Below are 12788 nucleotides of genomic sequence, written 5' to 3'. Positions count from 1 at the left end.
TGAACTACTAATGTAGTGAAATGTATGTACTTTGTGTCTGGTTCAGGGATATGAGGGTGAAAGGAACACTGACCCGTATTTCAAAAAGATGGCTCAGGGAAAAGTAGGACTGGACAGAAATGCCAACAAGAAGAAAAAGAAGAAAAAGGTGGCAGTGGTCGAAGATGGTCCAAGTAAGAGAACAAAAAAAATCAATGTTTTTTTTCAAGATGGAGCTTGAGTATGACAAGAAAAGTTTACTTTCCTGCAGCAAGGATAGAGATAAAGTAATCCTTTGAAAAATTACTTCGATCCTCAGTCGATAGATCATAGCCTAACATTTTGAAGTATGTTAGTCTGCTTTCAGCTGGAGGTTGTTTGGTTTAGCATTAAGACTGGAAACAGGGGAATCATCTTTTGTTTATTCTGAAGATGTTATGGAAATGCCAGACAGGCATTTCCCATCTAAGTGGGAAACACAGACTGGGACACGATGAAAACGTTTCCACTCAGTGAATACACACTCAGACAGTTACAGCCTCGGAGAGAAGTCAGTGCACTGCTTTTTTCATGTTTAGCAGCTGTTTCACTGTTGTATTCGAAGGGTTTTCCAAGTCAGGATCTGTGGGCTTCCCCTAAGACAAAGCAAGGAATAAATGCTTCCCTTAATTATTCTCAATCCATAGACCCTCATTTTTATCTGATTGGATCTCATAGACACTCAGTAATTCAAAAAGAAATGTTGCTGTTTGACTGATGTTCAGAATATACTAAACACTTTGTCTGTCCAAATGTTTTTATTAGTATTTAACTCATAATACGAGGTCATTTTAAGTCCTGGGTGTTTTATGTTTGCCAATGCAGCCATTTTTCTCTCTTTGTGGTCCATCTGTTCAATTTAAATTTCTTTGTGGTTGTTTTAAGTCTCTTTGTTGTCATTTATAGGGTCTTGGTAGCTGTTCTACATCACTTGGTGATCATTTAAAATTATTTTTTTATTTGTTATGCAATTTATTTATTGTGTTTTATCTCTCTATTGGGTTGTTTTATATCTCTTTATAGTTGCTCTGTGTATCTTTGTTGTTATTCTGTGTTTCACTGTGGTCATTTTTCATGTATTTGTTGCCATTTAGTCGTTGGTGATTCTTTCTCTCTTTCAGAAAACCAGTGAAATTACTCCAAAGCTACTGTATCTATGAACGGTCTCTTTAATAGCAATAACCAGTATAATATATCTTAACACCTATTCACTGAGCCTCCCCTGAAACTATTTGGAGCCCCCATAGAGAAGCCTGACTCCTGCTTTGAAAGCCTCTGCTTAATGTGATGTTTTTATGTAATACCTCTGTGTTTGTATTAATAGTGCCTTTAGTGGAATGTATCATGTTGCAGCACCTCTTATGATGCTGCTCTCAGATTGTGTTAAATAGTTAATGGTAAGTGGATTGCATTTACTGTATAGTTATTATTGACCACTCTGGACTTTAAAGTACAAGCTACATTCACACATTTTATAGGGAGATGTGAGTATAACATATCAAGGATTATTTCTTGGCCAGAAATAACCTGTGACCTCTATGTTTTTACATTTTGTATATATAGTCCGCATTCACTTAGCATCTTTTTATGTTGTTTGTGCTCTGCAAAGTAAGCCGTTAGTGATTCAGTCACGCACACAAAGGCACAAAGACAGCTTTCTATATACAGCACTTATTTCTACAATCCCACACAATTAGCATTTTGGGGGGGATTCATTATCTTGCTGAAGGGCATTTTGACACAGATCTGGAGATCAAACTGCTAACCTTCTATTTGGAGGACAGCCACTCTGTCTAATGAGCCAATACTCATTTAACTGTCACAAAGAAAGAGCTTTTTCCATAAAGTAAAAAATATTCAGTTTTCACAAGGTAATCCTTCATTGTTTCTATCTAGTTTTAAAAAGAGATGAAGAAAACATATTCAGCCTTGAAAGAGATGACGAAAATTGAGAGTTACGACTGAACTTTAGCCGATTCTTCTCTCTCATGCAGTCATCCCATATCACTTCACCCTGTCCACGGGGATTGACCGTGATGCCAGCACTTCAGCCAGGGTTTATGTCATCATCATCGGGCCTAACAATGTCGAAACGGACCGACTGTGGCTGGACCTGCCAGAAGGAAAGAAATCCTTCACATCTGGCATGATGGAGCACTTTGTGTGCTATGGAACCGACGTACGAGAGATCAAGAGGGTGGAAGTGAGCATCTGTGACTGTGTCTGTAGCTAAATCTGTGAAACTGTCTCTTCTCTGCTGCCTCCTCAGATGCACTGATGTTAAAAATTCAAATAAAGCCATTCAAGCTCAGTAATAATTAACTGTAGCTGTGCCTTGTGGTATACAGATCAAACAAAATCAAATGATATATCAATTCCCAGCTCTTCCTCCCCCTCTTTCTCTGTCTCCTCTCCCTTCTCTTTTCTCTCTTGTCTCTTCTGCAGCTTGGCCATAACGGTGTCACACCAGAGAGCTGCTGGTTGGTGGATGAGCTGTCGGTTGCCGTGCCAACAAAAGGTATCAAGTACATCTTTCCATGTAAGTGCTGGCTGGCTAAAGACAGGGGCGATGGTCTGACTGCCAGACTGTTCAATGTGCTGGACTCCAGCACCATCAACATTATCCGCAAAGTGAGTCACAGCACCTAAAATATGATGTCTTGGAAAACATTCAGTTGATTTATTACACAGAGACAGAGTTAGAATCTTGTGTTTCTGTTATTTACTGGATCTTTTAGGTTATTTATTCAGCCACAGTTGTCACGGGAGACACTCAATTTGCAGGGACAGATACCAACATCTTCTTGACTGTGTATGGAGCCAACGGAAGCACAGAGGAAATGCTACTACCAAAAAATGGGGATAGGTCAGTCTGCCAATGATCCCATGACAGCAATATTATACAGTAACCTTAACCTCACCCTGAAGGAAAGGAGAAATGTGGAAAAGAATTGCCTCACTCTGTCCAAACACATTGAAATCTGCACACTGGAATTTTAGAGCTCAATAATTCATGTTATGACCTATTTCTTTTATTCACAGAACAGCCAAAGTGTCAAGGCGAAAATTAGATGTTAATGTGTTGACTTTATTTTCGCAGAAATGTTCTTTCACTGCACCGTCAGCTTGATGACAAGTCTGTAAATGCTGCCACATAAACACCAATAAAATGTTTTTACACTTTGACTTTTGTACAGATTGGATAATCAAGTTATAACATGATGATTCCTTTGAATAGAGTAAGGCAACTAACTCATCATTTCCACATTTCAAACCAAACTCAACCAAGCAGCTGCTGAATGTCAGTGTCAACACATGAGAGTGATATTGGTCTAACTCTCAGTTTGAAAGCAACCAAGCTTTCTTTCAGTATGAATAACATGTCCATGTTTTAAAAAGCAAAGTGTTTTATATGTATAATGTTCCATCCAGGTTTGAAAGAGACCAAGAAGACACATTCTCACTGGAGATAGATGACATTGCTCCTCTGAAAAAGATCAGAGTTCGGATTGATGGCAGTGGGAGTCGCCCCGACTGGTTTCTTGATAGGGTAACATAATAAGTTCCAGGGCCTCAGTCTAAGGAGGCAAGATTTCCACAAACACATATCCAAATACAATATTCAATAAAGAATGATAGAAATAATTGACAGTGGCAGCAAAGCAGCACAAAATTTGGTTTAACTGACGCTATGTTTGATCAAAGTGTCATCATCAATATGGCTTTGTAGTAAATCTACAATCCTTCTCAGGAGGGCTGAAACAGATGCAACACTTTTCATTGGCAAGATACAAAATCTTAGCATTGAGTGCCATGTGTAATTTCTTATTCAAATTGGGTCTGTTTTGGTCTTCTCTTTTAATTCTTCTCTTTTAAACTGCAGATATTAATTAAACATTATTAATTGTTCTTCTTTTGTAAGGTGTAAAAAAAAACAGCTGGATAGTTTTATTGTAGATTTTATTTTTTATTATCATTTTCATGTCGATTTAAATCTGCGATGAAGCTTTTTAGGCCACAATACAATGTAACTTCATAATGCAATTATATTTGTCTCAATTTATTCAGCCCTGATGGCTCACGGTGTTGGTCTGTTTGTGTTAAATCTTGTGCTGCCCCTGTACAATGACACATAGCTTTTCATGTTCTGTTATTTGTATCATTAATGATGTTTGTCAAACGGTATAATAAACTTTTTCAGATCCTCATGCGAAACCTGACAACAGAGGAAGTGTATCTGTTCACCTACGAGAACTGGCTGTCCAAGACCAAAGGGCCAAAGAGGATAAAGGTGTGTGAGCTGCCGGCCGTGGTGGATGAGGAGGAGATGGTCGAAAAAACAACGTACATCATACAGGTCCAGACAAGCGATGTCGGAGGTGGGTAACATGAGTTTATTTGCATGCTATCTCTTGATGTTAATGATCTTGAATATTGACCATGTTGAATAATGACCACGTTATTCCATTTTTATGCAGATGACACTCTGATGCTCAGAGCTGATCTCACAGCTTGTCTTTCCAACATTTAATTCTGGAAGGCCTAAAATTTCCTTAAATTCGCTTGTCAAAAGTCAGAGGTCATTCTGATTGGTCCCCCAAATTCTCTCAGTACTGTTGGTTCCAGTCTTGGCAGTTATTCAAATAATATAACCCGGGCACCCAGGAATCTAGGAGTAATGTTTGATTCTGACCTCAGTTTTGATGGTCTTGTCAGGCATGTTGTTCGTCATTATTTCCATGAGACAGTATAAAAACCCAGGTCTTTTCTTTGAACTGCTAACTTACACAAAGTTAGCACACTTTTATCTATTTTTACTTTGACAACTGAAACTGACTATACTTGGAAAGCAGTCAGGGCTCCCACAGTCAACTCCAGTTGACTAGTTAACTAGAGTCACTACCATGACAAAGAGGCTGGAACATATCACTCTTCTACTTGTCTCCCTGCACTGGCTCTTTGTTAGATTTCATATTGATTTCCAGACTCTGCTGTCCCAAAATGCTTCTCAGACTTATTGACCTGGTATCTTCCCTTTTGATCATTGACATCCACAGATGCCTGCCAACAGTTTGTGATCCGCTAAAGCCCACATTTTATGGAACTATTTGCCAACTAAACTCAAGTCTGTAGCTACCTTCAAATACCTCCTTTCCACTTTGAAAGAGGCTTTGGACATGTATGATACATTTATCATACACTTTATTATTGTTTTTTTCTGAATATCCATCCAACTCTACTTTACCTGATCACCTCTTACAAAATACTCTGGAATATTGTTACTAAGAGTGCTATGCAAGTCATATTTGATCTCACTGCTGATGGATTTACCCATCTCAAAATGCTTTAGTGTCTATCTTGCTGATCAATGTGATGTTCCAGGTGCTGGCACTGATGCCAATGTGTTCTTGGTTGTCTTCGGGGAGTACGGGGACACTGGGACGATGCCTTTGAAGGAGAGCACCAACAGGAACAAGTTTGAACGAAAAATGAAGGATGTGTTCAGATTTCCTGACATGCTGAGTTTGGGTGAACTTTCTAAAGTCAGAGTGTGGCATGACAACAAAGGTAAGGGCGAAAGGAGTGTTGAATGTTGAAAAAGAGCAAAAGAGGGGATCTTTGTGCACAAAACAACAACAAAAATAACAATTTTCCCTCATTCATTCATTTTTAGACTTTTTTCATGTGGATATTAAGTAGTCAGACATGTAATATGAGGGAGAATGATTCCATAAATTCATTATTCTTCTGCCAGTAAAGGACTGAGCAAAGGTTTTGGACCACCCCTCATTTCTGTATATTTTGGATCCAAGCAGCCAGACTTTAAATGGTTTTGAGCAATATTTTTGCCAGGCTTTCTGCAGCTTTCTGTTTGCAATTTTCTTTCCTTGGACATTGGTTGTTTTCACTCATTTTCACTCCTTGTAACTGACCACTTTCAGGGGATTGTATTTTTGTTAAGCATCTGAACACTGACCTAGAAATCTTTCAAGCATAAAAAAGTCACCTAAATCAAGGGATGAACCAGTGTTGTGTCTAAACATTACAGAAAAATATTTAATTGGACAGTATCTTTAGGCACGCTGCTTGCTGCCTGTGATAAAGACACAGTCCCAATCCCATTTGTTTACTTGCATCTATGAAAAATGCCAAAATGAACAAAGTTTGACAGACATTAAATAGTATTTGTGCAGACGAACAGTATCTGAAAGAGATGTCAATGAGAAATAGGACAAAATCCAGCAAAGACCTGACAGGAGACCTGAGAGATGCATCTGTACCTTCACTTAATCCATCCACTGTTCTCTGAAGGCTCATCAGAAATGGTCTCCATGAAACAGTGGCTGTTAGGATGCATTCCTTAGGGAAGAGAAACTGGAAGAAAAGGCTGAGGTATGCCATATAACACAAGATCTGGACTGAAAATCACTGGCAACAGGTCTTATGGAGGGATGAACCCTCCCCAGAGCACGGACCTCAACATTATTGAAGCAGTGTGGGATCATCTTGACAGAGAACGGAACAAAAGGCAGCCAACATCCAAAGAAGAGCTTTGGGATGTCCTTCAACTACTTACAGAAATTATGATAAAAGATTTTGTCTAAGAGGGTTCAGGCTGTGTTGAAGAATAAATGTGGTCATACCAAATATTTTCAATACTTTCAATCGCATTAGAATTGTAAGTAAATTGAAGTTTTGCACGTTTGAATAAATATCTGCACTCATTTCCCGTTTTCCTGGCGTACATATAAAGAAATGATGGGTGGCTCAAGACTGTTCACTACTGTATTTCTGATACATTCCACGGCAGTCAGACTAACTCAGATTTGAAAATTCATATTGACCTGGAAATAAGATTAAACACCACACATCTATGCCTGCTGTGAAAAGAAATGTTGTTTTTTTTAACAAGCAGTACTGTGCTACAGTAAAAGGAACATTTCCTGTGACAGTTACAAAAACCTTTTTTGACTTTGTTGCTTTTGTTGTAAACAGGTCCTGCCCCTGGCTGGCACCTGGAGTACATTGATGTGAAAGATGAGGCCATGGACCAGATATTCAGGTTCCCCTGCGACCGCTGGTTGGCTAAAAATGAAGATGATGGGCAGATTATGAGGGAGCTGGCTTGTGCCAACAATGACTCTGTAGACCTCGGCGATAAAACCAGTTAGTAAAGTTGGAAGTGTGCAGACCTAATTATAGGCTCTGTAATTGTCAGAGATGAATGACTTTGAGCTAACTGCAAACATTTGCCAGATGTGAAATGAATATTGTGTGATAATGCCTGTGCATTTCTGCTTTGCCGCAGAATATGAAATTGCCACAACAACTGCTAACACAGACGACGCTTCCACCTCAGAAAATGTCTGGATTGTGTTGGAGGGAAGAAAAGCTCGATCCAAGGAGTTTGTTCTGGAGAACAAGAAAAAGAAGTTCCTAAGGTAGATCTTCAAAGGGAAACCAGGGCCCTCAACTCGTGTTAAATCCATATAGGTCTTACATAATCTTCTCTCTTTCACTTTTTGTATTTCTACTTCCTTTCATCTTGTAGCTTGTAGCCAATTATCTGCTCTCATGAGGGACAATCCCATGAGGCACACAAAAGAATAACTCTCAAGCAGGGCACTGCATTTATCTGTTCAGTGCTCAGAATCAAGCCATGCTAATAGTTACAATTTCTGGACTCTTTCCCAGCGATGCCACTGACACTTTTGAGTTCTCGTCCAAGCACCTGGGGGACATTGCTTGCATCTGCCTCGGCCATATTACAAAAGATGGAAAGAAGGTGAAGAATGAAGCCTTCTGGCACGTTATGGAGGTGGTGGTGACAGAAAAAGAGCTGGGAAACAAGTGAGTGGAAAGTCACACAACCTACATTATCTTATGTAAAATGTCATGTTGCTGACTCTTAACCTCCTCCGTTTAGGTATTTCTTCCACTGTGATGCACAAATCCCCCTGGCAGCCAAAAGAGACCAGTTCCTCACATTTGAGTGCTATAAAACCATCGAAAGCTTTGCAAGCAAAGTCCGCAACCTGGTCCCCGTCCAGTATGAAATAATCATTATAACCGGGGACGTTAAAGGAGCCGGCACAAACGCAAATGTTTTCATCACCATCTACGGTGTCAACGGTGACTCAGGCAAGCGCCATCTGCAGCAGAAGTTCCACAACCTTTTCAAGCGAGGGCATACAGACCGCTTTGTTCTGGAGATGCTGGACCTCGGGGAGCTGCTGAGGGTCAGAGTGGAGCACGACGGCAGCAATAGCAGCTGTGCGTGGTATTTACAGTGTGTCGAGGTGACCAACACAGCTAACTCAGTCACAACTATCTTTCCTTGTGGAAACTGGCTTGATGCTCATAAAGCAGACGGGCAGATTCAGAGAGTGCTCTACCCCGTATATTAGGAGGAGGATTTCTAAAGGAAAGAGTGGGTCAGAATCTGATGTAATCTCTTGTGCTCCGCTGTATTTTTTACATCAAGTTAGATGAGCTGAGTATGGGGGAAAATATGGAACAACCACAACTGAATGTGACTTCACGTTAACTTTTAAAGGACAAAGCCAGTGTTCTCTCTTAAGTTTGTGCCACGTGCTAAGGCCTCCCCTCTTCAGAAAAAGCCATCCATTCCTGTACGTGGTGAAAAATTAACCCAAATTGACCCGAATATTTCCTAAAGCAGGAAAAAAACAACACAATAAATAAAGTTTCAATTTGTTCTTTGTTTTGCTTCTTTATTTTTATCATGGCAAAGTTACATGCATCATTTTAATTAAATTAGAGTATCTCAATACTACACAAATTTATTTTGTGTGTGTCTGCAGTTTGTCACAAAACTTCATCAGTAGATATTTGTAATTTAATTGCTTGGGAAAGAAAAAAACTTAGTAAATTCAACTAAAGGTCATTTAACATTGGAGACACAATAAGTGTAAATTAATACTGCTGAATTCCACGTAAAGCTGCTCTGATTTGCATATTTTTATGTTCCTTTGGTCAGACAGCTTAATATATGACTTAATAATTAATTGAGAATTAATAATGACTGAAAATCTTCCCAGTAAGACTGCGTGTCAACTCAGTCATTAAAAGCATTTCCACACTGTCACTCTATTAAAATCGTAATTATACAACCTTAGCTGAAAATCACCATTACAGTCATTTAAAGACACGGTCTGTTCAGTGAATTCAGCTATACTAAGATCTACGATGATCTCCCACAGAGAAAGTTGGAAGCAGCAGAATGTCTTGAACATTTACTCACATTGTCCATGACAGCGTTGGACATACTTTGGTTGTTAACTCGTTCCCTTCCCATATGTATGTAAAGCGGGACAAGGGCGACGATTTAATTAAATGTCCAGGTTGAATTGTAACTGTAGCTCAACTGAACTGTGGATGTTACTGTGCTGAATAAGAATCCTGGCACTTATCCTTGAACTTTTAGCCGCAGTTTTTGGTTTGACTCTTCCTGATGACATCAGAGCGGCTGCCCGGGAAACCCTCCTAACAGCTTGAGATACAAAACTTGGTAACAGCTGGGAAAACACAAGGATTGGCCTTAAATCATGCTGTCAGGATTAGGGTTAGAGTACCCAGTGTCTTACTTTCTGATACCATGTCGTCCTGACTAATACTACACAGTATGATGTGTGAATAGTTAAGACAGAGCTGGTTGGTTGGCTCACTGTATCAGTGAAAAAGGAACTGTCATTAATGATTAATCATGTCCATGGTTTAAAGTGGAAACCCAAAAAGCAAAACATTAATTACAACCAAGAGAAAGGATGTTTGAGGGAGTAGAATGAATGACCATTAAAGATCCCTTTGATTAAATTTTTAAGCAATTTTGACCGAGGATGTCAACATTCCACAAAAAAACATCTTGGTGTACAGAAAAACCTTATTGTTCTACAAACAGGTTTCCAATTGCAGCCGTCATCACAAACTTAATACAAAAACAGGTTCTTATCTGAAATGCTGGTTGTCTGCCATGTATATTTACGACTAACGGTTGCAACGAGTTTTGATGGCTAAATGTTCTGTTGTCGATCATGCGCCTTGAGAGTAAGTGAAGTTGTGCTCGAAGAATTTTAACCAACAAATGAACTGAGAAGTGTGAGTATTTCAAGCAGAAAATGTGTATTTCTTCAAATTTTAGCCTACTTATTTACTGATCAATACAACCAATGCCTAACAGCTAATTTTGGTGAACATGTATATCTTTAATGGTTGACAAACGTTTACATGCTGCTTCAGCTGAGTTGATTTATTTATTTCTCTCTTCAATGACGGGATACCAAATGAACCCACAGCTTCGATTCGTTCTCAGCATTTTAGGCAGTTTATTTGAAAAACACATACAAAAAGATCATATACAAGACAATAAATAAAAAAGAGACAGAACAGTTTGGGTTAAGCTATGCAACTTTTTGCATCATCATTAGTAATAAATACAGTACAAAATCCACCCAGAGTGAATCTAAAGATTTTCCACAATATTCACTGATCATGTTATTCTTCATTATGATTTAGCTATTGCTTTCATATTATTGATACATACTTCTACTTTTCTATAAAATACTCAAGATCATAAAACATTGCGCGGTTACAGCAAAACAGCAGTGTGTTGTACAAAGATGGCCACTTCCCTTTTTCACTGGCAGGTTAATAATCAACATTTTTTCAGCAGCAAAGAAACATTTGAAATATTCAAGAAGGTACAGCATCATATTAAACACATCTACAGAGCTACTCCCACATACACATAGGAAAACCTGAGAAGGACATGCATTAAAAAGCTTGTGCTTTAAGTTCTACTGTTCATTCCGGTTCATCAGCTTGAGTTAATACTATGGCTACTGTCCAGTTCACTCTGGAGTTATGGGGTACATTGTGGAGGGCGTGGGATAAGGCCAGTGAGAGCACAAAATGAAATAATAATAGTAAGACCAGTCAGCGTCATTCCAATCCAAAACATGTTAGAATAATTTGCAGGGTTAATAGAGTATTAATAAGAAATGCACACCGAAAACAGAGTTAGCTTATCATAACCAGGTGTGAAACATCTATATTGTAAAACCACAGTACACCAGAAGTTTGCTCGAAAGATCAATGGCTCAAGTTAGCATGTTAGATACGTCCCAAAATCCCACACAAAGCAACTGCCAGCAATATGTAAGAACAAGTAATACAGCTTGTTATGTGAGTCCTAAAATAATGAACAACCAAATTGAGATGTATAGCATGAATGTGGTCACAATAAAATGAAACGTGTGAAAAAGTTCAATCGAATGTGCTGATAACAACAAGTAAAGCGATATCATATGAGAAAAGCAAGATAAGACAAGCAGGGTTTTAACCCGACATCTGCTTTAGATGATTCAAAATTTTCAAAAATAAATCTGAAGATGACATGAATGGAATGTAATCTAGATCAACAGCACCATGCTGGCTAGAAAATGTGTTGGGAAACGCACCCAGTCACTTTTTCAACAAGATTCTCGTCTCTTTCTATTTTTCTCCTTTGAAAAAGAAAACACTGACGGCATGCAAAAGCATCCCCACCGACCAATGCATAATGAGGTATTTTTTTTATATTTTGTGTTATTTTAAATAAATATATTGATTAAATTGCAAAGTTATGAGATAGAGACATTAAATATTCCACCACAATAGCTAGCTAGCTACAGTTAGTAATAAATAATGATTGTTAAATACTTAAGGCATCTTTAATCACAGCATTCTATGTGAACTAGCAAACCTCCATTTTCATCCATATGTAGTTTTTTGGATGGAGGTTTCATATGAAAAGAAAAAAATAAGGAAAAAAAAAAAAAAGCAACACAAACAGTCAAGTCCAATAATACACAAGGAAGCATGAAAATACAACTGAGTAAGAACACAAAATCTAGGACAAAAAGTACCCACACCACCAAACCAAAAAAACAAACCAAAAAAAAACAGGCAAATCCATAATATAGTGCATTTACAAAACACAAGCTACATTATTACAACAATAAATATGTTTTTGCAGCATTGCAGCTTCTTCTTCACAATGGTTAAAATGGACAAGGACTCGGCATATTAGTACCATGTCCAAATTGGCAGGTGAGCAAAAAGATTAAACATACAGATAATTTTTTAAAAAAAAGGAAAGAAATGGCAAAAAAAATAGACAGTTGAAATCAAATTAATGCTAAAAACAGTTGTTTGGTATTTTTCAAATGGATGGCTTTTTCTCCCTTTCACCCTCCTTGACGTGAAGTACGCCAACATGGTTCATGCATGATATAGAGACACAGCTTCTATCACTGAACATATCACAGTTGTTCTAGCAATGCCATACACTAGTACCATGGATAGAGGGGTGGGGACAATCGGACACATTCTAGCTCATATCACAGGCAACCTCATTTGTATTTTCCCTGTAACACCAGACGCAGTCTTTTTTATCAAACAGTGGGAGCAACTTAGATTGAAATGAAAGGAGCTGATACACAACAGAGGCGATTCACTGTATATAGAAATCACATGTGCTTGTTCGATAGGCAATAAGGTTCTGGTAATAGGTAATACAAATGTCAATCTGATGGCAAGACTCAGGCACTGCATCCCCAAGCCCATGCCAGCCTCTCATGAACATGCCATGAGCGAGGCCACAGAGAGGAGTTGCCGTTAGACACAGATCCACTCACAGCTCTTTGAATCCTAACCAAAGCTATCAGGAAAGAGATGCTACACTGGTGTGAGATCAGCGTCTGAGGGCA

General features: G+C 38.6%; 2 protein-coding genes across 6 annotated transcripts in view; one reads left to right on the top strand and one right to left on the bottom strand.

Annotated features, from left to right (window-relative positions):
• loxhd1b (lipoxygenase homology PLAT domains 1b) overlaps positions 1–8708 on the top strand; it is a 40445-nt gene extending 31737 nt beyond the window's left edge. The window contains 11 exon segments of the mRNA XM_075467690.1: positions 47–173; positions 2013–2221; positions 2464–2649; positions 2757–2884; positions 3451–3568; positions 4220–4397; positions 5401–5586; positions 7015–7185; positions 7328–7460; positions 7714–7869; positions 7946–8708. Coding sequence (XP_075323805.1) covers positions 47–173; positions 2013–2221; positions 2464–2649; positions 2757–2884; positions 3451–3568; positions 4220–4397; positions 5401–5586; positions 7015–7185; positions 7328–7460; positions 7714–7869; positions 7946–8426 — 2073 coding nt within the window. The 3' untranslated portion in view covers positions 8427–8708.
• A 1636-nt stretch (positions 8709–10344) lies between these two features.
• Positions 10345–12788, bottom strand: part of ark2cb (arkadia (RNF111) C-terminal like ring finger ubiquitin ligase 2Cb) — a 14233-nt gene continuing 11789 nt past the window's right edge. For all 5 annotated transcript variants that reach the window (XM_075467685.1, XM_075467687.1, XM_075467686.1 and 2 more), the window contains one exon: positions 10345–12788. This exon is cut by the window's right edge and continues 1189 nt beyond it. The gene's annotated coding sequence lies outside the window, so the exon portion shown is untranslated.

The sequence above is a fragment of the Odontesthes bonariensis genome, chromosome 6, assembly GCF_027942865.1.
Source record: "Odontesthes bonariensis isolate fOdoBon6 chromosome 6, fOdoBon6.hap1, whole genome shotgun sequence".
NCBI lineage: Eukaryota > Metazoa > Chordata > Actinopteri > Atheriniformes > Atherinopsidae > Odontesthes > Odontesthes bonariensis.
Note: the sequence above shows the minus strand (reverse complement) of the source record. Positions and strands in the feature narration are given on the sequence as shown.